General features: G+C 58.0%; 1 protein-coding gene across 9 annotated transcripts in view; it reads left to right on the top strand.

Annotated features, from left to right (window-relative positions):
* Nucleotides 1-20735, top strand: part of DLG4 (discs large MAGUK scaffold protein 4) — a 23884-nt gene extending 3149 nt beyond the window's left edge. Inside the window, exons 1-20 of one of the 9 annotated variants that reach the window (XM_013987945.2) lie at nt 2008-2079; nt 5114-5179; nt 8814-8867; nt 9012-9062; nt 9279-9403; nt 9502-9671; nt 9782-9918; nt 10070-10214; nt 13964-14259; nt 14377-14479; nt 14617-14731; nt 16222-16398; nt 16672-16708; nt 16803-16830; nt 16961-17008; nt 17084-17185; nt 17491-17663; nt 18589-18698; nt 19509-19600; nt 19798-20735. In XM_013987945.2, coding sequence (XP_013843399.1) covers nt 2038-2079; nt 5114-5179; nt 8814-8867; nt 9012-9062; nt 9279-9403; nt 9502-9671; nt 9782-9918; nt 10070-10214; nt 13964-14259; nt 14377-14479; nt 14617-14731; nt 16222-16398; nt 16672-16708; nt 16803-16830; nt 16961-17008; nt 17084-17185; nt 17491-17663; nt 18589-18698; nt 19509-19600; nt 19798-19904 — 2178 coding nt within the window. In that variant the 5' untranslated portion in view covers nt 2008-2037 and the 3' untranslated portion in view covers nt 19905-20735. Of the gene's footprint in view, nt 1-2007; nt 2080-4417; nt 4572-5113; nt 5279-8813; nt 8868-8992; nt 9063-9278; nt 9404-9501; nt 9672-9781; nt 9919-10069; nt 10215-13963; nt 14260-14376; nt 14480-14616; nt 14732-16221; nt 16399-16671; nt 16709-16802; nt 16831-16960; nt 17009-17083; nt 17186-17490; nt 17664-18588; nt 18699-19508; nt 19601-19797 lie in introns of those variants that run through there. The other 8 variants (XM_013987944.2, XM_013987948.2, XM_003481294.4 and 5 more) reach the window with 8 other exon arrangements.

Below are 20735 nucleotides of genomic sequence, written 5' to 3'. Positions count from 1 at the left end.
CGAGGCCGGGGGAGCGAATGGGCGGGAAGTGGACGGAGGCGTGGTCTCCTAGAGGCAGGTGGGCGGGGTCTGGCGTACTCCATCCAGGGAGGCGGGCAATTACCCTCGAAAAGGGGCGGGGCCTTGGGGCTGGGTAACCGGCCCGAAATGAGGGCGGGGTTGCCCCGGTAGGGGCGTGGCGTGGTCCCATGTGCCGAAAGGAGACGGGGTTTGAGGGGCTTGTTGTCTAAGAAACTGCGGGGCGCAGGGGTCTTTGGAAGGGAGAATCCGGGGGTTGGGCGATCTGACGTCTCAATTTTCCTAAGATGGAGGCCTGTTCAGATTTCATCAGAGCACAACCTCCTACCTCGGCTCTAAGTTCCAGGGAGACGGTTGCTAAGCGACAGCAAAGTCCTTGATTGCTGAGTTGCCAGGCAACGGGGAAACGGAAAATGGAGGGAAAAAGGAAATGGGGGATGGGGGAGGGTCTTAATGGGCCATAGCGCCCACTGGCGGAGAACTAGGGCCTGTGCATTTTCTTTTCTAGAAGGAATTTTGAGTCCAGCCCCTTGCGCACTGGCTCCCTCTGAGAATCCAAGCATTCTATCCAGATATGAAACTAGGGCCTTGGGGGTCATCTTGGAGGTGCATGAAATAGATTCTGCTCAACTGGAAGGGAGGGGGCATGGATGAGGTTCTAGGGAAGGCCATCTTCTCTACCATATGTGGGCATTTTAGAGCAGCCAGAGAAGCAGATTTGAGGAGACTGCCTACTGGGCTTTAAGAGTTGGAAGGATGGGCGTTCAATGGGAGACTGTTTGGAAGAGATGCTTTCAGGTTCAGTTTGGGACAAAATGGGAACCTCTGAAGAGATCTGAGGCTGTCATTTTGGGGTCTTCTGGGAGATTCGTGGGTCACTGCAAATGGCAGGCCAGATCTTATTTTGATGAATGTTTTTTGAGACTTGAGTGTGGAGGAGATAGATATATTTGGGAGTAATCTTCCAACGAAGTTGAAATTCAGAATCATGGCGGGGGTGGGGAGGGTGTTGAGATGCAGGGAGGGCAGCCAGAAAAGTAATGTATGCATTTAAGGGGTAAAGAAAAGGAATAGGGAAATATCACTTAAAGGTGTGGTAATAAATTGAAGAAGTTGCAATTGAATTTGGAAGGTCGGCTTTAAGGTAGATTAAGGATTCTCTGAAAGGGGGGCTGGTGGTATTGGGGAGGGGTATGTTAGAAAGTCACAAGTAGCTAATTAGGTTTAAGGATTTAGACCGCGGACTTGCACAGGATTTGGACGAATTCGAGGACTGCTTACTTGGATATTTAACTGGAGCAAGGGTAATAGTTGCACTAATTTCAAGGTCTCTGTCAGTGGATTGGGGGATAGATGTAATTTTTAAAGGGAGGCTTTGAAGGGTAGATAGTACAACGGGATCCGTGGTCCTTAAGCTCTTGGAGAGCGTTGTCTGGCTAGCAGGTGGGGCTCTAGTGCTGACTAGAACAGGCAGTGTCTTGGCATCCGTGGGGATCTTGACCACATTAACCATCTTTGGGGAGCTTGGGGGGAGGGGATGGGGGAAGGCAGTTTAGATCGCTTGGGGGTCCTCCTGAAGTGAGGATAAAGTGCTGCTTCCTTCCCAGCCTCCAGAGAGTCCGGTGGGGTTTTGTAATAGGGGCCTGGTGATTTTCGGCGTGGGAGATTAGACAGAATAAGGGGTCCCAGAGAACCAGAGTGATAAACTGGTGAATTTTAGGAGGATCTCTTTTTGTAAAGGGGTCAGAAGAGACGTATACTGTAGAAGCCGAAGTCCACGTAGAACCAGCTGGAACCAGGGAAGTTGATGGCTAGGAGGGTCTCCCCGCACCCCGTCTCTCCCAACGTGACGCTCTCCCGCACTGCGCAGGCGCCCTGCAACCCCCCCCCCCCCCCCCCGGCCGCAGCCTCCAGTCGCCGCGGCCGCCGCAGCCCCGCCCCTCTGCCCCTCCCCTCCCCCAACCCCTGGGACCCTTGCTCTCCCACCCATCCCCTCCCCTCAGTCCCCTCCCCTTCTCCATGTCGGCTCGGAACAGATTCGCCTCCATGTGTCTCTGCGTGGTACGTGCCGCGGTACGGGCTCCGGCCCCGCTCCCCTCTTCCCGGACCCCCCAAATCTCAGGGTGTAAGCTTCAAGTGCTGTCGCTCTTTTTTCTGCTTGGCGCAGGGTCTCTGGGGTGCAGTGTCTCGCGGACAGGCGCAGTGGGTCGCGCCTCTTAAGATCATCCACTTTCACTCACACCCCTCTATTCTGGGGGTGCACGCCTCGCTTCCAGGTCATTCTTGCAACTGGGGGTCCGGTGAGGAGGGGGCCAAGCGGGAAGGCACAACAGCTACCCCCAGGCCTTTGACTTGTCCTATACCTTAATATATTGGGGGTTGAGACTTGGTCCCAATAGCAGCTGAGCTGTCGCCGGCTGAGGCCCTGTGTCCCAGTAGGATAAATGAGGGGATCTTCCTTTCCTGCCAGTCCTGCTTGAGTTGTCCCGCAATCTGGGAGGAGAGGTGCCCAGCCCACCCCCAGCTCCCAGGTGGCAGGCTGGGAATGGCTCTCTCCCACCCTCGCCCCTTCAGAGGTTTTCCTTACATTTACTTAGAAAATTTCCGGGGGCTGAAGACAGGGCCCAAGCGCCCTCGGCCACATTCTGGGAACTTTGGTTTCCTTCCCTTGTTCCCCGTTTCGGTCCACATTGTCTCCCAGGCAGGAGGAGCCTTTTCCTCCGTCTGAGACAGCCCCCCACGGGGGTGGGGCAGGGAGAGGTGTCCGCAGTCTCACTGTGCTACCTTCACCTTCACCTCGTCTTTAGAATAAACCATGAAATGTCCTTTTCCACGCTTCCTTTTTCTTTTTTTTTAATGTGCACCTTGATATTTCTTCATCAAATTCAGGAATTTTCTCTGTGGGGGGGTGGGGGTGGGGATGGAGGGGCATTGGGTTCAAACTCTCCCCCAGACTCCAAAACTGGAAGCTGCAGCTCTGGGTCTGGCCTCATTTTGTCAGGTAGGGAATGGGGGGGCCTGGTGAAGTGAGAGAGGCGGACTGGCTCCTCCCCCCTCTCCCCCCCATCCCGCCCCAGCTCTGGGCACGCCCAGGCTCAAGACCACATTTTCAGGGTGTGGAAGGAAGAACTTCTTTCAATTCCTGGAATTCTGTTATCCAAGATGGCCCAGGATTTTTTTTTCTTTTTCTTTTTCTTTTTTCGGCTTTTTAGGGCCACACCTGCAGCATGGGGTCATGGTCGAATTGGAGCTGTGGCTGCCAGTCTATGCCACAGCCACAGCAATACTGGATCCTTAACCCACTGAATGAGGCCAGGGATCTAACCCATGTCCTTATGGATACTAGTCTGGTTCGTAACCCGCTCAGCCACAATGGGAGCTCCTAAATGGCCCAGCCTTGAGGGGGATAATTTAAGCTTCTGCTTCCCCCTAACTTCACTTCTTGCACTTGTGGTATTGAAACCTGGAGTTCTGAATTCTCTTTCTAAGTCTGTCTCCAAGTCAAGTCTCTCTCCAAGGCCAGTAAACAGAGCCTATCTTGATGAGCCCCTTGCTTGCTTTCTTTAAGGCGCTTCAAATGTATCAGGATGCTCCCGGATGCCAGCATGTCTCTGTGTCACACCGTCTAACTCATCCTCTTCTCTGACTTCATCCTAACCAAGGCCGAAGTTGGGTTACAGCCTCAGCCTTGGTTCCTCCTCCGAATTTTCAGAATCCTACCTATTGGAGGAAGCCGATCAAGGCATTGACCTTGATCGGCTTCCTCCAGTTTGATCTAGTTAACCGTTCTTCTGTGAACGTTGAGGTCTTCTCAGTGTCTAAGATACTGTGAGAGGGAACTCTTGCCTTTGCTTTTTACCCATGAGTACCGGGGCGTGTATTCTGGCTTCTGCAGTCTCTGAGGGAGCCTCCCCTCCTCCATGGAGCCTGGAGTTGGGGAGGGTTTGCTTCTGTGGGGACAGGGGCAGACCTGGGAAGACCCAGGCTGGGGTGCTGCCTGTCATTACTCTTCTACTGTTGTCTCCAGCTGCTCTCTCTCTCTCTCTCTCTCTCTCTCTCTCTCTCTCTCTCTCTCTCTCTCTCTCTCTGGCCCCGTTAATCTCATTTACGGGTGTCCCTGTTAAGCTAGGACAGGAGGCCCTTGAGATGGCAGGTGGTCACTTAGGAAGGGAGTCAGGAGTCAGATTGGGTCTCTCCCTCCAAAAAGCTGGAAGGAGACCGGGAATTCGCTCTGAGGCTCTACCGGGCTCCGCAGTCAGCAAACCTGGAAGTTGGCACCCATTCCTGCCCCCCTTCTGTGCCCTTCTGCCTCTGTTCCTCCCCCTCCCTCCCCTCTTCTTCTAGTATATCCGATTAGCTGGCGGGGCTGTGGGCATTTGGCGAGATGGGGTAGACTCCTGGGGCCCCTTCGCTGACGGCTTGGGAACCAGCGAGGCCAGTGGAGGAAGAGCTGGACGGGTTTAGCCTGAGGGGCTGAGGCCGAGAACCTGCTAGTTCAAGTGCTTGACTGCGGTTCCCGCCTGGGAGATGCTGGAGAGCCATTCACTTCCGGGGTAGAGGCGGGAGGTGGAGGCAGGGAGGGCGGGGTGGGGTGGGATGGACCGGGCGGGGGGTGAGGGGGGCACTGGACGGAGGAGGGAGTTACATATGGGAGTGGGATTAAGGTAAAGAGGACGTGGGTGAAGCTGCTGAGGGCAGCAGAGACCCTGGGGATGGAGCGAGAGAACGAGGTGGGGGGGGGCGCACGTGGCAGGGGCTGGGGCTCTGGGAAAGGGGGAAAGCAACGGACCCCAGAGGAGCGAGCGTGTGGGGTAGCAGGCCGGGGTCCGAGGCTGTGGGCTGGAGGAGTTGCGGGATGAGGCTGGGGTTTGGGAAGCAGCGGCAGGTGCCCAGGCCCGGGCGGGAGAGGGGGCTGTGGGGAGGGTGGAGAGAGGGGAGCCAATGGGCTGGAGGACAGGGAGGGGGAGGAGCTGGTCAGGCCCCGGGGCCTGGCGCACCGCACTGGCGGGGGAAGCGGAGGCGCGCTGGGGCGGGCAGCCTGGGGCCCGAGGCGCTGGGCCGGCCCCCGTGACGCCTCCGTCGTCCCCATCCCCAGAAATACCGCTACCAAGATGAAGACACGCCCCCTCTGGAGCACAGCCCGGCCCACCTCCCCAACCAGGTAAACGCCCCCGAGCTGGTGCACGTGGCGGAGAGGAACTTGTCCCACCTCGAGGCCGTCCAAGGGGTCGTGGGCCACGCCCACTTCTCCCCCCTCAAGGTAGGAGACTCAGGCGGCCCCCTCCCCAGTGCGGCCCCCGGAGCCTCGGAGCTACAACAACCCCCAAGGGCCGGTAGGGCGAGAGCCGTAGGTGGGGGGAGGCTGGGACGTTGGGGGGGGATTTGGGTTGGGCTCCTGGGGATGGGGGGAGGGGACATTTGGGGCTCTGGATACACCTGATTCCCACAGAGGAGAAACAGAGGCCAGGCAAGGGGGAGTGGGTGTAGTTTACACCCAGGGCGTGTGTGTGTGTGTGTGTGTGTGTGTGTGTGTGTCTGCGTGTACGTGTGTTGAGATGTGTGCATCCCCCAGGACCCTCCCTGGGCCCAGGCCCTCTTCATTCCTTCACACCCCCCACCTCCGTTTCCATTTTCTGTGTCCAGAGCTCTGCTCAGAGTGCCTGCTGCCCTCATTCGCTCTTGTCCCTTGGCCACCTCCTCCCCCCACATCCTGCCTCTGGGCCTGGCTCTCCAGCCCTTTCCATCTGTCTGGCCTGAGACTTCTAGTCTGGGCCCTTTCTCCCCTGCTCTGGCCTTTGCACCCCTCCTGTGCTCCCTCCCCTCCTCGCTGCCTTTCCCTCCCCACCACCGGCTGGCTGGCTGGCTGGCTGGCTGGCTGGCTGGCTGGCTGGCTGGTGCTGGATGCGGTCTCTCTGTTCCTCCCACGCACTCTCCTTCCCCCTCTCCTGGTCCCCAGCTCAGGCCCTCTGCGGCCTCATCCGTCCTCTGCCTCGGGCCAGCCGGCTCCCCCTCTCCCAGTTACCCCTTCCCTACTCCGCTTCTCTCCTCTCCTCTCTCCTGCTCTCAGGCTCGCACCTCCACTCAGATTTCTTTCTCTGCCCCCTGGGTCCCCCCCCCCCATTACTATTCATCACCACCTGTTTCCCCTTCTCTTCTGGGCTCCTTGGATGTTTTCTCTTCTCCAGGCCCGGGAGGCCTTGTTTCTGAGACCTTCCGTTCTGGACCACTTCCCATCTTCTTCCCCCTCAGTCTCCTCTTCTGGGGGCACAGGCTGGAGGGGAGGGGTGGAGTGTGCCAGGCCAGCTGTGAGATTCAGGGGAACACTGTGGGGTCCAGAGTGAGATTACGGGATCTTGTGGGGTGCCCTGGGAGGTGGGAAGTTGTTGACATGTCACCAAGAAGATGGGGCGGAGGTTTTTCTGAGCCTGGGATGAGGAGGCAGGGAGGGGGCAGCAGGAGGTTCTGGGGTGAGAAGGAGAAGAATTGGAGAGGGAGGGAAAGACCATTTTTTGGCACTTAGCAAAGAGGAGGGATGACAGAGGGTCAGGCGTCCTGCGCCAGGAGACAGGGATGGGATGGTGAAATCAGGGCAGAAGGTTCAGCTGGCTGAGAGGAAGGAAAGGAAGGCCCTGGAGATGGGGAGATGGTGCAGAGTATTCCCGTAAAACTCTGGGGGCTGCCTGGAGTGAAGGGAAGACTAGAGATGCTGTATTCCCAAGATGGGGCATTAAGTCCCTGGGGAAGGGGGAGAGGAGAGAGGGTGGTAGTCAGGACAGCGCGAAGGAGAGGTGGAATCTGGGCCCAGGAGACAGAGGAAGTGGAGGGAGAGCCTGCTGGAGGTCATACGTGTGGGAGGGCTAAGGCCTGAGCTGGGGGGCCGGGAGGAGCCTCAATTTTCAGAGGGTAGGGAAAGTGGGTTGAAGAAGTGTGATTTGGGCACACAGAATCTTGAGGGTTTGAGGATGAGGTCAGGGAGCCAGAAATTAGGATGGAGGCCAAGAGCAGGAGACTGATAAAGGAAGGGGCCGGAGGGGAGGGTGAGGACAGGGAAGGCCATGGGGAATGGAGGCTGGGGTTGGAAGATGGAAATTGAAAGGTGGGGCAGAGCTGTAGATGGAGGATATCACACAGGGCAGGGGCAGGGAGGGGGAGGGGACACGGCTGGAAGTAGTTGCGGATGAAGGACGCGGCCTGGGGAAGGAAGTTCTAGGATCAGGATGGGGATGGCGACTGGGGATAGGCTGTGGGGTAGAGGATGGGCCTGAGGATGAGATTTTGGCAGTCAGCGGCTATTGGGCTATTGGCTGGACGGTAGCATCTGCTGGGATGTGAAGGGTCGGAGGATGGTGGTGATAGATGTGTGCGTATGAAATCTGTTAAAGGGTTTGAAAGTGCGTAGTATCGAGAAGTAGTAGGAGAGAGGAGGGACCCCTTTGGAAGGAGAGATCGAGGAGTCGGGGAATCCGTGACGAGTGCCTCGCGCTTGGTAGGCTCCAAATACATGTTTGCTTAAGGAGGAGATAGGTTGGGGACCCCGGAAGGCGGCTTTTGGCCGCCTTCCTCCATTGCCATGGAAACGTGGTTTCGGTTGCCCTGGCAATGGGGGAAGCCCCTAGGACCAGCCTAGAGCTGGCCCCGCCCTGAAGTCTATAGAGACCTTGCTGCGCCGAGGCGACTGACGTCAGGGACCTGGACACTCCCCGCTTTAACCCTTTCCCGGATGAGGTGGGGGTGGGGAGAGAGATGAGAGGATAAGACCCGGATGTCTTTCACCACTCCCCTTTTTCTGACGTCCTTTGCACTGCGTAGGGTGTGGGGCGTAGGGGAGGGAGGAAGGAGGTTACTCAGAATGTGCTGCGCCCACAGACCCCTGAACGGGGACTTCTTTCTGCCTGGCTAACGGGGGGCGGGCCCCGGGGCAGGAGAGGCGGAGCTAGCGGATCCCTTCGGCCTTTGGGAGTCTGGTTGCCCCAGGCCACGCCCCATCTCCCCCTCCCGTTGTCCTGACGACAGGGCCTCCAGGAGGTGGGTCTCCCTAGGCCTTGGCTGGGCTTAGATACCGTTGCTAGGCAACACGGTCCCTAGAGGAAGGCGTGGATTGAATGGTGGGTGGGCGAGGGAGAGGGTGGGGCCCGCATCTGGGGGATCCCCGGATTCCTGGGGCCCAGGGTTTGGGGCAAATGTGTGTGAAAATGAGGGGCAAATCTGAGGTAGGGTTATGAAGGTATCTGAGTGTATGTGGGCAGATAGGGACAGGGATGGGGGCAGGAAGGGAGGGCGGACCCAGTGGACCTAAGTCCTGGGGGGTGTGTGTAGCGCATAAGGCATATAACACTCTCTGGTGTTACATCCGGTGAGAAGATTCTTCTCCCCCCCACCCCCCGTCGGTCCCCCCGCCCTGACTCTTCACCATCTGCTGCTCCCCCATCTGGCTGTCTCTCCCTTCCTGCTTCTCAGACACCTCCTTCCACATGCAGGGGACCTGGGCTGGGCAGAGTTGGGTCCAGCACGTGTGCACGTGTGTGTATGTCACGTGGAGTGAGGCCGAGTCCTTCAGGGAGTCAAGGGTAGCAGAGCAGGCTAGATTAAGTGGGTAGGCATTCTCCCGGGCACAGCAGGTTAAGGATCTGATGTTGTCACTGTAGCAGCTTGAGTGGCTGCTGTGGCAGGAGTTCGATCCCTGGCCCGGGAACTTCCTCATGTCCTGGCCAAAAAAACTCCCAAACAAACCAGGCTGAGAGGGTAGCTGCGCTGGTGGGCCTCTTGCTTACCGGGTCTCCTTTTTTTCCTCACAGGCCAATTCTCCCCCAGTGATTGTCAACACAGATACCCTAGAAGCCCCGGGATATGTGAGTTGTTTAGATTTTGGGGCCATTCCGTAGGGAGGAGGGAGAGAGGGAGGGCCCGGGCCGCAGGGGCAGGGGTGGGCCAGGTTCCCAGGGAGGAAGTCTGTCTCACTGCTCTTGTGTTTCTGGCCGGTGCTGGAGTTGCAGGTGAACGGGACGGAGGGGGAAATGGAATACGAGGAGATCACATTGGAAAGGGTGAGCGGGCTCCTCCCCCTGAGGCCCTCTCCCCTCGCTCCCTGCCTGTGCTTCCCTGGGCCTGTGTTTTCTAGGTGGCGAGCCTCTCAACCCTGTCCCTTCCTGCTCGGCTCACAGCTTCCTGCCCCCCCCCCCCCCCCCCCCCCGCCTCCGCCACTCGCCCTGGCTGGAGTGGGCTGTGCAGGAAGCTGACCCTCTTCCCCTTCTTCTGCCCAGGGTAACTCAGGTCTGGGCTTCAGCATCGCAGGTGGCACGGATAACCCACACATCGGTGACGACCCATCCATTTTCATCACCAAGATCATTCCCGGTGGGGCTGCGGCCCAGGATGGCCGCCTCAGGTGGGCGGAGGAGACAGGGGTTAGGATGCTGGATCCCCTGACCGGGAGGGCCAGGGCGGCAGGAAGCTCCTGGCTCAGGCCCGCCTTGCTGTCTTCAGGGTCAACGACAGCATCTTGTTTGTAAATGAAGTGGATGTGCGGGAGGTGACCCACTCAGCTGCGGTGGAGGCCCTCAAAGAGGCGGGCTCCATTGTCCGCCTCTATGTCATGCGCCGGAAGCCCCCCGCCGAGAAGCTCATGGAGATCAAGCTCATCAAGGGGCCTAAAGGTAGTAACTTGTTGTGCCTCCACCCCCACCCCCCCATGCCAACCGTCCCCAGCCCCAAGACCTGCTCTCCAGGTACCTGGGCACCCACCTCTGCCCTCCGCTCCATCCAGGACTTGGCTTCAGCATCGCAGGCGGTGTAGGGAACCAGCACATCCCTGGAGATAATAGCATCTATGTAACCAAGATTATCGAAGGGGGTGCCGCCCACAAGGATGGGAGGTTGCAGATTGGAGACAAGATCCTGGCGGTGAGGACCCCCCATCGCTCTTCCAGCCCACACCCGGGTCCTGTGTGCTGGGCCCTGCACAGGGCCCGGGCTCCCTTTGCGGCTCAGCGGCAGGGCATCTGCCTTGAGGCGATTTCTGGTTCTGTCTGAGCTCTGCTTCCCTTGACCCCAGGTCAACAGCGTGGGGCTGGAGGACGTCATGCATGAGGATGCCGTGGCAGCCCTGAAGAACACGTATGATGTTGTCTACCTGAAGGTGGCCAAGCCCAGCAGTGCCTACCTGAGTGACAGCTATGCTCCCCCAGACATCACAAGCTGTGAGAGCCCTCCAAACCCCAGAGCTCCCCGTGCCCGGCCCGGTTCCCCCCGTGACATCGCTGGCGACCGTTCCTCTTCAGATACGTCCCACGAGCCAGCTACAACCTCTGTCACTTCCTGTGGCAGGAGAATAGATGGAAAATTGGTCACCTTAGCGGAACTAGAAAAGATTGTCGATAGGTTTCTTCCCCAGAGAAGGCGCAAGGCCCAGGTGGTTTTATGGCTAACTTTCTCAAATCCTCACGGGATAGATAATTCTTCTGCTCTTTCTGAGTATAGGAAAAGGCAAAACGTTTCATAGTTAATTTTATAAGAGCATTTGAAAAGAATCACAACGATAACATAGAAGAAGGAAAGGAGAGGTGAATTTTGCTTTGGAAGAGACAGAGAATGACTGGCAGTGACATTGTTGCAAAACAAACAGCACGTTAAAGGCACAGCATTGTCACAAAGTAAGGTTTCTGGAGTTCCCTGGTGGCACACTGGGTTAAGGACCTGGCTTTGTCCCTGCTGTGGCTCGGGTCGCTGTGGTGTCGAGGGTTCTATCCGAAGCCTGGGAGCTTCCCCGTGCCGTGGGTGTGGCCCAAAACAAAAGGTAAAGGAGAAAATTGGTAACTTCATTTCGAATAGATGTGGGAAAGGTATTTGATGAAAATTTTCAGGGGAAAATTTAGTATGCAAGAGACAGGGGAATCTTCCCTAACGTAATTAAAGAATGTTTGTCAGAAACCAGGAATGATTGTACAACATAACGGTAAAATCCGTGCCGTGTGTCCATTAAGTTAGGAATTAAGTGAGATGCCTTTTTCTGCTTCTCTTAGTCTCTCGGCGTTGCTTTAGAATAGGGTTTCTCCATGTTGGGACTGTTGACATTTTGTACTTGATAAATTCTCTGTTGTGCGGTACGCTGTGCATAGTAGGGTGTTTAACAGCGGCCCTGGACTCTGATGACTGTGCCAACCTCCCGACCCGATCTTTAGACGTTGCCGAAGTCCCCTAGGAGGCAAAATGAGCCTGCCTGAGGATCACTTTTTTGGCGGTTTCAGGTAGCAGGAAAAAAAGAATAAAGAGATTTTGCCTTTGAAAAAGGAGAAACAGGAGTTCCCGTAGTGGCTCAGTGGTTGATGAATCCCACTGGGAACCATGAGGTTGCGGTGCGGGTTCGATCCCTGGCCTTGCTCAGTTGGTTGAGGATCCGGCGTTGCTGTGAGCTATACTGTGGTGTAGGTGGCAGATGCGGCTCGGACCTGGCGTCTCTGTGGCTCTAGTGTAGACCAGCAGCTGTAGCTCTGATTTGACCCCTAGCCTGGGAACCTCCATATGCCGTGGGTGCGGCCCTAAAAAGACAAAAAAGAAAAAAAAAAGGAGAAACAAATTTATCCTTATTTGTAAATTATGCTCTCGTCCATCTAGATTAAAATCTAAATGAATCAAGTGAAAAGCTCAGAAATAATATGTAGGATTAAGAACGTGGCCATATGTAAGATTCAAAAAACAAGAATTAGTAACTTCCCAGCCGGCAGAACATGTGATGGGTAAAAAGATACTTTTCACCATAGAAAAAAAGCTCTATAAGGAGTTCCCGTCGTGGTACGGTGGAAATGAATCTGACTAGGAACCATGAGGTTGCCGGTTCAATCCCTGGCCTCACTCAGTGGGTTAAGGATCTGATGTTGCCGTGAGCTGTGGTGTAGGTCGAAGACACAGCTTGGATCTGGCATTGCTGTGGCTGTGGCGTAGGCCGGCAGCTGTAGCTCCTATTAGACCCCTGGCCTGGGAACCTCCATATGCCTCGGGTGCAGCCCTAAAATGCACAAAGAAGAAAGAAAAAAAGCCCTATAAAATCCTTAGAAAAATAAACTTGACAAGAAGTGTGTACGATTTATATGAAGAAAATGATGAAAAATGAAACTTTACTGAAGGGCATAAAAGAAGGATTGGAGAGTCACATCGTGTTTCTGGATGAAAATATGCTTAAAGCTCTCAGTCCTCTCCAAGTTAATCTCTATGTTTTATGCAATCCTAATCAGAATTTTAATGCTCTCCCCCCCACCCCACCCCCCGCCGAACTTGGCAGGTTGATTCTAAAGTTCAGCTGGAAAAATACATTTGGGAGAATAGCTAAGAAATTTTTGGAAAAGAATAACGAGATGTGACTGCTTCATCCAAATCTGAAGTCATACTGTAAAACCGTATTAAAATCACATGGTTCCTGCTGTGGATAGATGGTGTCTCTGTAGCAGCAGGGATGTAGGTTCAATCCCTGGCCCCATACAGTGGATTAAGGATCCAGCGTTGCCATAGCTGCCATAGCTGCAGTGTAGGTTGCAGCTCCAGTTCAGATTCGATTCCTGACCTGGGTGGCCAAAAAAGGGGGAAAAAACAAACAAACAAAAGACACATGGTCTTGTTTCTAACTACCTAACTACCTAGCAGAAGGAACCTTGACTGCCTAGAGAAAGGGCCCATCCCAAATCTTGAGCAAGAAATGTGGGAGGTGAGGCGTTTGCATTGTGGTTTAGCGGTTAACGCATCTGACTAGCATCCATGAGGATGCAGGTTCCATCCCTGGCCTCCATCAGTGGCTTAAGGATCCTGCGCTGCTGTGGCTGTGGTGTAGGCTGGCAGCTCCAGCTCCAATTCGACCCCTAGCCAGGGAACCTTCAAGTGCCGCGGGTGTGGCCCTAAAAAAGAAAAAAAGAAAAAAAAAAAAAAAAGGCGAGGCGAGCTTGTAGCATCCTTTATACCGTAAGCAAGGAAGCTCATCAAGGGTCCTGTCAGACCCCGGAGCTAGATGGCAGCTGGCCATTCAGCCAAAACTCATCACAAGCGTGTTAACATCTACGGGGACATAAGGACACTTCAAAACAATCGAGTACCTCTGGAGGAAGTACTGAAAATTCATTCTGAAAATCGGGAAAGGGAAGGCATCAAGCATTTATTCTCCCTTCCTGTACAAACTGCACCTCCGAATAACCTACTGGTTGATGGGGGGACGTTCTTTTTTATAGACGAATTCCTCTCTCTCTCAAAAAAAGTGGCGCTCGCTGTTTTGCTGTCCCCAGCGAACTGTCAGGACCAGGCAGTGATCCTCGGGGGCTGCTGCAAGTCATATGTGAAAGGCTGATGGGGCGCTTTATACGGGATGGATCAGGCTGACCATACCCGGACCTAGGGTTCCTCTTACCTCACCCCAAAGACAACCAGACGTTATCACATCCCGTGGGGATGCAGAAAGCAGGCAGCACCACCTGTGACATATTCTTGCCAGAAATTGAACTTGAGTCTCTATGCCAATAACCCGTTCACAGGAGACACGGAACAGAGGCTCAGTTAACACCCCAGGGGCAGGGATGTGAGCAGTGAGGTACCTCTTAGAGTGACCCAGTTTTTTCCAGCAAATGAATGGCCAAGAGGGGGAAAGGGACAGGGAGAGGAATTTTGTAGGTGAAGTTTGAGAGATGCTGCAACCAAACGAAGCCCCCCAAAGCTTGCTATTAACATTCCCCTTGACCTCCTGTTCCCTGGCACATCCCTTTCATATCCACTGTCCACGTCACCTATGAATTCCTGCCCCCTGACGTTGCTGTGATCTGCTGTCCCCTTCACCAGCCACGCCAGCCTAGTTTCTCTGACTCCCTTCCCCTGAGTCTGGCACTGCGGGTGCCCCAGGGTGGCGCCGGGGCTGATGGGTGCCGTCTCCCTCCGTGTTTTTCCATCTCACCCTTTCGCCCACGGCTTCCCTTAGCTTATTCCCAGCACCTGGACAACGAGATCAGCCACAGCAGCTACCTGGGCACCGACTACCCCACAGCCATGACCCCCACCTCCCCTCGGCGCTACTCCCCCGTGGCCAAGGACCTGCTCGGGGAGGAGGACATTCCCCGGGAACCGAGGCGGATCGTGATTCACCGGGGCTCCACGGGCCTGGGCTTCAACATTGTGGGCGGCGAGGACGGTGAAGGCATCTTCATCTCCTTCATTCTGGCCGGGGGCCCGGCGGACCTCAGCGGCGAGCTGCGGAAGGGGGACCAGATCCTCTCGGTGAGCGAAGGCCGGGCCGGCCCGTGCCCTCCTCCCCCGCCAACCCACCCGTCGGGGCCCTCGTGGGCCGGCGCCTGGTCCCCACCTCCAGCGCCTCTGCCGCTCCTCCTCCCTTAGGTCAATGGCGTTGACCTCCGCAATGCCAGCCACGAGCAGGCTGCCATTGCCCTGAAGAACGCGGGGCAGACCGTCACCATCATCGCGCAGTATAAGCCAGAAGGTACCGCGCCTGCCGCTCCCCCGTCTCTTGTGGGGTGAGATGGTCCTCAGAGCCCTGGGGCTCCTGGGGTCCGTGGGGGGCGGGGAGGGGCGAGGACCGTGGGGCCGGGGCTCAGGAACCTTCTTGGCCTTTCGTAGAGTACAGCCGATTCGAGGCCAAGATCCACGACCTTCGGGAGCAGCTCATGAACAGCAGCCTGGGCTCAGGGACTGCCTCCCTGCGGAGCAACCCCAAAAGGGGTTTCTACATCAGGTCAGACGCCCCCCGCCCGGGCTGGGTTCTTCTCATTCTGTGCCCCCCTCACCCCCCAGCCAGCTCGTCCCCGAAACCCTGCCTGACGCCCCCATCCCCAGGCCTGACACTCAGCTGGCTTCCCGCGCGGGTTAGCATTTTGCAACACGCCAAGCGGTTGGAAAACAGCCTTGGCTCAGGTGTCCCTACCGCCTCCCAGCCCCTGGGCCCCCTGGCACCTCCCCTAGGACGCCCAGCTGCCTCCCACTCTGCTCACTCAGAGGTTAACACGCAGCAGAGCAGGGGCTCTTGTCCTCCCAGCCCTGTGGGAGGACACAGTCCAGGGGAGGGGACCACAGCACTGTCCCCCGTCTCTCCGGTGACCTTCCGCTACCTTCTTAGAGCTGCTCCGCCCGCGGGCTGCTCTTTCTCATCCTCATCAGGTGCAGGCGCCGCATCCTCCCCCCTCCCCCCTGGGCTCCCATCCTCCCCCTTCGGCCTCACCTGTCACTTGCCCTGCAGATGGCCCTCAAGACTGTCGGCTCTGGCCTGGCCTCTTCCCGGAGGTCCAGACCTGCGGTTCCGGCCATCTGCTTTCTGGACATGTCCCTCAGGACGTCCCACAGGCGTTCGCACTCAACACGTCCCAAACTGAGCCTCACCTCTTTCCCCTGTACGCTCGGTCCTGCCAGTGTGTGTTCTCTCTCTGAATGGCACTGCCATCCGCCCGGGCACCTGGGACAAACCAGAGCCTGCTGGAGTTCCTCTGTGGTCCAGCGGGTTGAGGAACTGGTGTTATCACCGCAGCGGCTCGGGTTGCTGCTGTGCCACGGCTTCGATCCCTGGCCTGGGAACTTGCCCATGCCCCGGGTGCAGCCGAACAAAACAAAACAAAACACCCCCACAAAAAACACCTAGGCCTTGCTTGGCCCTCCCCTCATGGCGAGGTCCAGTTTGCCCCTGGGGCTGGTCACTTCTGACTCCCAGACGATGCTGGATGATCCTGGAGTCTCCTCCCGTCTTTCTAGCCCCCGTGCTCGCTCAGCATCTCTGCTGTCTCGGCTGTCGTTCCCTCCCTCTGTCCTGACCCCAGGGGTTGTGACTTTGAGGAATTTCTCATGGCTGAGGGTGCCCAGAGTTTGTCAAGAGCGATCTTTTTTTTTCCCTTGTGAGTTTGATTCCAGCGTCCTCCGCGCTGTGAGGCCCATGCATATTGCATCTGCTTTCTTGGGCAGGTGCTGGTCTAGACCTTCCTCTAGAAACGTCACTGAGTCCACAGCCTGATCCCCGACACAACGTGGACTGGATGACGGTTCACCGTTGTGGCGATTATGAGTTTTGGTAGAGCTTCTGGTCCCCACGCTGTTCTTGGGTCCCTCAGAATCCACGGCACCTGTGGGAGAGCCGGCAGCAGCCCTGCTTGTCTATAGGCCCCTGGGCAGCACCTCCAGGATGGGTCTCAGGGGCCAGGGTCCCCACCGGTCTCTGACCGAAGGCCGTGTGCCCTCCAGGGCCCTGTTTGACTACGACAAGACCAAGGACTGCGGCTTCCTGAGCCAGGCCCTGAGCTTCCGCTTTGGGGACGTATTGCATGTCATCGACGCCAGTGACGAGGAGTGGTGGCAGGCGCGGCGGGTCCACTCTGACAGCGAGACCGATGACATTGGCTTTATCCCCAGCAAACGACGGTGAGCCTTCCTGCCACTGAAGCTCACAAGGTCCCCAGGCTGGGCAGCCAGGATGGAGGCCATGGGCCCTCTGACTTCTTGGGGGTCTGTCTGCGGGGGGTGGGGGTGGGGGCAGGGCGTCATGACTCCCATGAGCCTTAGGGGCAGACAGCTCCCTTAGGAGCGCAGACGCCCAGGGGCTGCTGGGAGATGGGGCTGTCCGCCGGCCTAGGGGGCCATCGGGCCCCTGCCTGGGCATTTCTCTACCCCATCCATCCCACATGTATCCCACAGGGTTGAGCGACGGGAGTGGTCAAGGTTAAAGGCCAAGGTACGTGGAGGAGGCCGTGAGCTTGGGCGGAAGAGGGGGGTGGCTTGTAGGGCCGGACTCCTGACCAACTGCACGGCCTGCTCTTTCTTCCTAGGATTGGGGCTCCAGCTCCGGATCACAGGGTAGGTGGGCCGGTTTGGGAGGAGCTGAGGTGAGAGGGCTCCGAGTGTCTCGTGACATCCTCAGGAAGGTGGCGCGGGGCCCTGAGTCCCCTGCCTCGGAGCCCCTTGCAGACGCCCTGCCTCCCGCTAGGTCGAGAAGACTCGGTTCTGAGCTACGAGACGGTGACACAGATGGAAGGTGAGCCCCGGGCCGCCCCTGCACAGCCCCTCCCGCCCCCACCCAGCCCCCCCTGATCCCGCCCTCTGTCGTCAGTGCACTACGCTCGCCCCATCATCATCCTCGGGCCCACCAAGGACCGCGCCAACGACGATCTCCTCTCCGAGTTCCCCGACAAGTTTGGATCCTGTGTCCCTCGTGAGTGCCCAGGCCTGGGATGGAGGGGCTGGGGGCGGGGCCCAGGGGTCCCAGGCAGAGCCCCTTCTGGGCATTGATTGGGGTGCAGCTGGACATGAGGATTCTCGGAGAAGGGCGCTTCTCAAGTCACCCTCACGTCCTGGGCTGACCATCCCAGGGCAGGGATTTGGAGGACTCGGCGGTGGTGGTGTGGGGGGGAGGCAGCTCTGCCCCCCTCGGCCGGCATCTGGGGCTGCGCCGAAGGCAGGGCTGAAGCTAGACGGATGGCGGTTAGCTCTTTGGGGGCTGGGGTGACTTCCCGGCAGATACGACACGGCCCAAGCGGGAGTATGAGATAGATGGCCGGGATTACCACTTTGTGTCGTCCCGGGAGAAAATGGAGAAGGACATCCAGGCACACAAGTTCATCGAGGCCGGCCAGTACAACAGCCACCTGTATGGAACCAGCGTCCAGTCCGTGCGAGAGGTGGCAGAGCAGGTAGGAGCCGGCGGCCCGTCCTCTTCCTCCTCCCTCTCCCTGCCCTGTGGCCTTCCTCCAGCTGTCTCTAACTCTCTCTCTCTCTCTGTCTGTCTCTTTCCCTGCTGGGTCTCCGCTCCGCTCCTCCACCTCCTCCTCCTCCTGGGCAACTCTGTCGCCTGCCTGCTTTCCCGGGCCCCGCCCCCGCCTCCCTCCCTCGGTTCCTGACCCCAAACTCCGTGCTGCCATCTGTCCCCTCCCCTCCCCTCCTCCTTGCCCCATTTTTGCCTCTCCTCCTGTGGCCTCGGCCTTGATGGCCCGGCCTCCCCCCTCTGGGCCCTCCCTTCTGCCGGCTCCCCTCGGGTCCTCTCCCCTCCCCCTGCCCGTCCCTGGGGTCCCGGCTCCCGTCTCCCACTCCTCTGCCACCTCCTTCTTCCCCATGCCCCCACCCTGCCCTCTCTCCCTCCACGGCTTCTTTCTCCATCTGCCTCTCCTCCCTCCATCTGCTTCTCCTTGTTCCTTCCATCTGTCTGTCCTCTGTCCGTCCTCCCGGCCCTCCTCCCTCCACCCCACTTCCCTTCTCCTTCTGGGCTTTCTCCCCAACCTGTCGACGCCACCCCGCTCTTGCCTTGCTCTGCCCCATCTTTTGGGTCCCCTCCCTGCCTGTTCCTCACCCCTCTGCCCATTCCCCCAATCCCTCCCTCCTGTGCTGGCCCCTCCCTTGCTCTCTGTCTGCCGGCCTCCTTTTCTGTCCCTCACTCTGTCTGTCTGTACCTTTCTTGCCTCAACTTTCTCTGCCCACGTGTCTTTCGACATCCATGTCATTTCCCTTTTGGTGAATCTGCCGTTCCCCACCTTCTGGCATACTGTGTCCTGTCCTGGCACCTCTGTCTGTCCTTTCCCACCACCTGCTGGCCCCCCTCCGCCCGCCCTGCCCGCCCCCCAGGGGAAGCACTGCATCCTCGACGTCTCGGCCAATGCCGTGCGGCGGCTGCAGGCGGCCCACCTGCATCCTATCGCCATCTTCATCCGCCCCCGCTCCCTGGAGAATGTTCTGTGAGTATGGTCCCGGGGGGGCCTCCCCTCTGCTCCCCGCACCTGTGGCCCTGGGCCTCAGAAGGCCTCTGCGTTGAACTCTTCCCTCAGAACCCTGGACAGTGGCTCCAGCAGCCCTTGAGGGGGGTCTGCACCTGGAGTTGGCACCCAGAGGATGCAGGGACTCCCAGGCCTCTTTCTGCCTCCCTGCCCTGGTCTAGGCAGGACTACAACTCCCAGCAACCCCTGGGGCACACACCTGCTGGGGCGAGCCAGGGCCTCTGGGCTTTCGGGAGTTAGAGGCTGAATCCCTTCACTGGGGTGCGGGCTGGAAGGAGGAGGTGCTGGAGAGGTCCCTGAAGTGGCCACACCTGGCTGGGGTGGGTCACGGGGAGGGGGCCTATCTGTGGCCCCAGAGGATCTTGGAAGTTGTGCTCTTGGCATCAAGCTCCAACTAGGAAAATACGGGTTGCAGAGTTCCCGTTGTGGTGCAGGGGAAACGAATCCGATTAGTATCCATGAGGATGCGGGTTTGATCCCTGGCCTTGCTTGAGGTGTTGCCGTGAGCTGTGGTGTAGGTCAGTGATGCGGCTCAGATCCCGAGTTGCTGTGGCTGTGGTGTAGGCTGGCAGCTACAGCTCCAATTCGACCCTAGCCTGGAAACTTCCATGTATCTCCAGTGCGGCCCTAAAAAGCAAAAAAAAAAAAAAAAAAAAAAAAAAAAACGGAAAGGAAAAGAAAAGAAAATAGGGCTGCGACTTAACATCCCTGGATGGAGGAGACGGAGGGCTGAGGGACCACCCTGAGGTCTGTGTGGCTCTTGCTCCGCAGAGAGATCAATAAGCGGATCACAGAGGAGCAAGCCCGCAAAGCCTTCGACAGAGCCTCCAAACTGGAGCAGGAATTCACAGAGTGCTTCTCAGGTGAGGCTGCGGCGAGCCCGCCGCCAGGGCGCCAGGTGTCTTCGGCCGCAGCGTCAAAAAAGAGGCCCCTCTGGGTGGGTGATGTAGAAAGAGCTGCCGCCTTTGGGCTGGTGCAGCCCCGCGGCTCCTGGATGGGAAAGTGAGGCCGAGGTGCCCCTCCCTTCCCTGGGCCTGACGCCCCGCTCCCTCCGCCGCAGCCATCGTGGAGGGCGACAGCTTTGAGGAGATCTACCACAAGGTGAAGCGTGTCATCGAGGACCTCTCAGGCCCCTACATCTGGGTCCCAGCCCGAGAGAGACTCTGATTCCTTCCCTGGCTTGGCTGGACTTGCCCTGCCTCCATTGCCGGGGCCCTTGGTCTGGACTGAACTGCCCGAGCCCTTCGCACCCAGCCTCCCTCCCACCCCTTCTTATTTATTTCCTTTCTAACCGGATCCAGCCCGTTGGAGGGGGGACGCTCCTCTGCATGTATCCCCGCTCCCCAGAACTGGGCTCCTGAGCCCCCAGGAACCTGGGGTCTGGGGTGGGGGAGCCGGGCGCCTGGTCCCGAGCCCGAGCTCCTCAGGACCCCTGAGCCCTGCCCGCCCCCAGCGCGCACACACAGACCCCCCGGGGGCGCCTGCCCTCCCCTCCCACACACATTCCAGAAGTCAGGGCCCCTCCAGGAGCGCCCGCTGCAGGGCTGCAGGGCTGTAGGGCTGCAGGGCTGCAGGGCTGCAGGGCTCCGTGCTCTCCCGAGGCAGGGTCTGGGGTCACCCCTGCCCCCATCATAACTCCCCACGTCCCTTGAGTTCTCATTTATTTTTTTTCCATTTTTTTTCCTCTCAAAGGTGGTTTTTGGGGGGATACGTGGGGGGACCCCACTGCGGGCCCCCTGCCTTCCACACGCCCCCCACCTTTTTTCTTTGCCGGTTTGCATGAGTGGAAGGTCTAACTGTGGCTTTTTTTTTTTTTTTCTGGGATTTTTTTGGGGAACGGGGAGGGATGGGTCTAGGGAGTGGGAATGTGGGGGGGAGGGGGGCAGGGTTGGGGGTCGGGTGTCCGGGAGCCAGGGGACGACTGGAAATGCTGCCGCCTTCTGCAATTTATTTATTTTTTCTTTCGAGAGAGTGAAAGGAAGAGACAGATACTTGAAA

Source organism: Sus scrofa, chromosome 12, assembly GCF_000003025.6.
Source record: "Sus scrofa isolate TJ Tabasco breed Duroc chromosome 12, Sscrofa11.1, whole genome shotgun sequence".
NCBI classification, from domain to species: domain Eukaryota; kingdom Metazoa; phylum Chordata; class Mammalia; order Artiodactyla; family Suidae; genus Sus; species Sus scrofa.
The sequence above is the reverse complement of the archived record's forward strand: the minus strand, read 5'-3'. Positions and strand labels throughout refer to the sequence as shown.